This window comes from Brachyhypopomus gauderio, chromosome 8 (assembly GCF_052324685.1).
Source record: "Brachyhypopomus gauderio isolate BG-103 chromosome 8, BGAUD_0.2, whole genome shotgun sequence".
NCBI classification, from domain to species: domain Eukaryota; kingdom Metazoa; phylum Chordata; class Actinopteri; order Gymnotiformes; family Hypopomidae; genus Brachyhypopomus; species Brachyhypopomus gauderio.
Genome location: NC_135218.1, coordinates 19,303,993 through 19,308,992, shown reverse-complemented (window position 1 = coordinate 19,308,992; position 5,000 = coordinate 19,303,993). Strand labels below are relative to the sequence as shown.

The 5,000-nt window shown below is 49.3% G+C and overlaps 1 protein-coding gene across 1 annotated transcript in view; it reads left to right on the top strand.

Moving 5' to 3' along the window:
- The window catches only part of pcdh9 (protocadherin 9), a 211,056-nt gene that overhangs the window by 132,353 nt on the left and 73,703 nt on the right, over positions 1–5,000 (top strand). The window contains exon 4 of the mRNA XM_077015159.1: positions 4,971–5,000. This exon is cut by the window's right edge and continues 166 nt beyond it. Coding sequence (XP_076871274.1) covers positions 4,971–5,000 — 30 coding nt within the window. The remainder of the gene's footprint in view (positions 1–4,970) is intronic.

Below are 5,000 nucleotides of genomic sequence, written 5' to 3'. Positions count from 1 at the left end.
GGAGGGGTGGTGTGTGGTGGTGTGTGGGGTGGTGTGGTGGTGTGTGGTGGTGTGTGGGGTGGTGTGGTGGTGTGTGGGATGGTGGTGTGTGGTGGAGGGGTGGTGTGGGGTGGTGTGTGGGGTGGTGTGGTGGTGTGTGGTGGTGTGTGGGGTGGTGTGGTGGTGTGTGGGATGGTGGTGTGTGGTGGAGGGGTGGTGTGGGGTGGTGTGTGGGGTGGTGTGGTGGTGTGTGGTGGTGTGTGGGGTGGAGTGGTGGTGTGTGGGATGGTGGTGTGTGGTGTGTGGGGTGGTGTGGTGGTGTGTGGGGTGGTGTGGTGGTGTGTGGGGTGGTGTGGTGGTGTGTGGGGTGGAGTGGTGGTGTGTGGGATGGTGGTGTGTGGTGGAGGGGTGGTGTGTGGGGTGGGGGTGGTGTGGGTGTCTGCGATGGTGTGGTGGTGTGTGGGGTGGTGTGGTGGTGTGTGGGGTGGTGGTGATGTCTGCGGTGGTGTGTGGGGTGGTGTGGGGTGGTGTGGTGGTGTGTGGGGTGGTGGTGGTGTCTGCGGTGGTGTGGTGGTGTGTGGGGTGGTGTGGGGTGGTGTGGTGGTGTGTGGGGTGGAGTTGTGGGGTGGGGGTGGTGTGGGGTGGTGTGGTGTCTAGGTGGTGTGGTGTGGTGTCTGTGGGGTGGTATGTGGGGTGGCGTGGTGGTGTCTAGGTGGTGTGGTGGTGGTGGTGGTGTCTGGGGTGGTGGCCTGTCCTAAATAGACACGCCCCTTCTTGTTGTCAGTGGTGACACAGTGTACATGGTGCAAACACAGAGCAGAGTGCAGCTGTCCTGAATCGTAAAGAGCTGCACCTCTTACTCAACACTTAACTCAACGTTAGGGTGAGCAGCGCTGTAGCCTGGCTTCCGGCTGACGCTGCTGTTGAAGGCCGTTGGTGTCTGGGCAGGCGTTTGGCGGTTGTTGTCCTTGCCAGCCTGCGGCATCGGTGTCTGTGATTGGCTGTGCACTGAGGCTATGCACTGGACTAGTGTGATATTTGACTTCAGGGAATGTCGCTGACGTAAACGAGACAAAGAAATGCATAAATAAACAAGTGTAAAGTAGAAAGGGGAGTGTGTGATGGAAGTATAAGCTAACTGTGTAAGTGAGCTAAGCCAGTGTCTGGAACCACTACCTTTGGGAGTTACCCGTGTGTATTTGAGAGGTAACTGAATATCTGTGAGCTAGCCATGTGTCTGTGAGCCTGTTTGTCTGTGAGCTAAGCCTGTGTCAGTGAGCTGTGTATTTGTTGCCTGTATGTCTTAAGACAGTGGTTCTCAAACTGTGGTACGCAGAGCACCCCGCGGTGGTACGCCAGATGAACTCGGAAAATAAAAGATGCTTTGAGGTTTTTTTTTTTTTTTTTTTTTTTTTTTTTTTACACAACACATTTTTTTTTATTAAAACAGAATTATGACAAGTCCTGAAATTCAGAAACTAAAAGGGATTAATCGTATTATGTGCGTAGAAAATGTCGCTAAACAGCTCGACCTGGTGCATCTTTCAAACGACACGGTCACTCGCAGAATTGATGAAATGGCAGACAACGTCAGACAAACATTGACCGAGAGAATTAAAATGAGTAAATGCTTCTCACTGCAGTTAGATGAATCCATAGATGTCGCAGATTTAGCCAACTTGCTCGTTTACGTGCGATATGAGTATGAGGGCATGTCGCACGAAGACTTTTTGTGCTGTAAACCAACCACTACCAACACGAACTACAGGAGAACTACATTATAACATATGTGTGTAATGAGCAGGGTTGCCAAATGCGTGAGACACACGCATTTGACCGTCTTCACACGCCACACATCCGATTTCACACGTCGACAAAAAAAATCTAGTTTATTTACCTCTAAACCACATCTATGATTCAATGAGTTACTAGTTCGCTTTGGTGCCAAACATCGTGATATAATACTTAATTCGTGTCCATTTTACATCCTCCCGGTAACAATTTACGTTCGCTAGTCTCTCCCAGGATGGTGTTTGGTTCTGTCCAGACTCTCTCAGGATGGTGTGTGGTTCTGTCCAGTCTCTCTCAGGATGGTGTGTGGTTCTGTCCAGTCTCTCAGGATGGTGTGTGGTTCTGTCCAGTCTCTCTCAGGATGGTGTGTGGTTCTGTTCAGTCTCTCTCAGGATGGTGTGTGGTTCTGTCCAGTCTCTCTCAGAATGGAGTGTGGTTCTGTCCAGTCTCTCTCAGAATGGAGTGTGGTTCTGTCCAGACTCTCCCAGTGCCTAAATTCCTCTATACAAAAGTGACATGAGCTGGAAAAGCACAGAATCAGTTCATTATAAGCTGCACGTTCACAGATTGGCTCCCACAGAGGCTGATTGCCTGTTTGCTCTGCGCCAAGACAGCTTCATTCTGCGGCAGCGGCCGAGGAGATTCATCTCCCCATGGCTTATTTCTTCACTGCTCATCCGAGACGACGCCGTGATGAAGTTGTGTCTATGAGCAGCAAACTTCTGACACTTGCATTGTGTGCTGTGAGCAGGACCAACAGCTTCCTGTGTGGCTAGCATCAGCGCTAACGCCAGCCCGGGGGCCGTTACATTACGAGAACAAGCTGCTAATGAAGGTTGACAAGGATGATAATCAGGGAAACTCACACTGGCAATAGGGGGAGTGTAAGCTGCTCTTATGTTAATACTCCTGTGAATGGCTGCCAGGTAAACACACACACTCACACACACACACACACACACACACACACACACAGTCACACAGAGTCACGCCAGTATATACATTTGGCCAAGATACATTTCAGAATTTAATTTCAAATGCTTGAATGTGTGACTATTGTATGTCCAATCCCACACTCAGACTGTGTTGGTGTGTGCTGTGAAATCCTCTTGCTCTGAAAAGAACATTATATATTCACATTACATTAGTTTGTTACAGATCAGCTCAGCCAGTGTGTATTCAAATCTTACTATATGAGTACATGTGTAATTACATTCATATGTAGGAGGGTCTCCGCCTGCCGGCATGTCCCAGTACACTCAGGGTTCCTGTAGGGCAATGGGCTTTACCCAGTTGTTTTACCAGTCCATCTTCCAAGTCCAGTGTGTCTTAAGATCCTGTATGTCCTCTGGACCAGTATGTCCTCCGTGTGGTGTCCTTGCATGTGAATGACAACATTGTTGTGACATCATACCAAATGAGTGTGATGCTGAATGCTGTATGTTGAATGCTGAAGGTTGAATGCTGAAAATTGAATGTTGAATGCTGAATGCTGATTGTTGAATGCTGAATGCTGAATGTTGAATGTTGAATGCTGAATGTTGAATGCTGATCTGACTCATGATTTCGTCATGTGTTCAGTCTAAGTGGCGTAGTGATGTCACAGATCTGCTTGTCATTATTACACATAAACTCTGTGAAACGTACGTCATGTCCTGTCTCGGCTAAGGTGTTATCTTGGTGTTGCTCTTGTTGACAGATGGTGAATAATTTGAATTTCTTTTTAAGTTTTTGTGTGTGTGTGTGTGTGTGTGTGTGTGTGTGTGTGTGAGGATTCCTACTCTGGTGTGTCCCGTTTCTGACAGGAGTGCTGTGTGAACACACACCCTCACTTGGGGCCTTCACGCCGCTCTAATTGAATGTCACTGGCTTTCTGAAAGCGTGGAGTTTGGAGTCAGGTCATCTGCGTTGCGCTGAGATGGGGTGACCTTTCCTTGTGCCAATAACCCCAGCAGCACTCGTGTCAGGGGTGAACCTGGACAGTGGCTCTGGAGGCAGAGGACGGTGACAGAGGCAGCTCACTCAAAGGTTAACGGGGAACTCATTGATGGACTCAGGAAATGTCATTAGACTCTCCTGAAGTCCTGTTGGAGTTAGCAGTGTGTGAGAACAAGCCCATGAGGTGAGGGTGGACGGTGTCAGGATCTCTCTGTGAGACGGGTCTGAGTGTGTTATCAGGAACCTGAAAACAAAAAGATCTCACACTGTCTATCTAAGCTACATGTTTTCTGTTTGTGTGTTGTGATGCAATCCAGTCCAGTACTCAGATACCTGATCCATTTTCTTTCCACACAGTAAATTCTCAAAGGAATCGGACTTGTTGGGAATCATGGGATTGAGTATTTCTGCATGAAGCACACCTATGGTCTGAACTAACACACCAGTACTTTACTTAGACTAACAACACACAGACGTGTGCATTCTGAACACATGTATGAAACATTGCACACCCTTCCCTTCAGAGTGCACACCCACCCACCACCTCCACCCACCACTCCACCTAAAGGAGCTTTATGTTAGAATAAACATTATGAACATGATCATTAGTGAGAGGGTGGAGACAAGCCCTAATGAGGGGGAGGAGACAGGCATTAATGAGGGGGAGGAGATGGGCACTAATGAGGGGGAGGAGATAAGCACTAATGAGGGGGAGGACACATGCATTAATGAGGGGGAGGAGACGGGCACTAATGAGGGGGAGGAGACAGGCATTAATGAGGGGGAGGAGACGGGCACTAATGAGGGGGAGGAGATAAGCACTAATGAGAGGGAGGAGACAGGCATTAATGAGGGGGAGGAGACAGGCATTAATGAGGGGGAGGAGACAGGCACTAATGAGGGGGAGGAGACAAGCACTAATGAGGGGGAGGAGACACGCACTAATAAGGCGGAGGAGATAAGCACTAATGAAGGGGAGGAGACATGCACTAATGAGGGGGAGGAGACGAGCACTAATGAAGGGGAGGAGATAAGCACTAATGAGGGGGAGGAGATAAGCACTAATGAGGGGGAGGACACAGGCACTAATGAGGGGGAGGAGACAGGGACTAATGAGGGGGAGGAGATAAGCACTAATGAAGGGGAGGAGACATGCACTAATGAGGGGGAGGAGATAAGCACTAATGAAGGGGAGGAGACATGCACTAATGAGGGGGAGGAGACAGGTACTAATGAGCTGTGCTGTCTCTCTGCTCTTATAGTCTCAGCGGCGTGTGACGTTTCACCTGCCC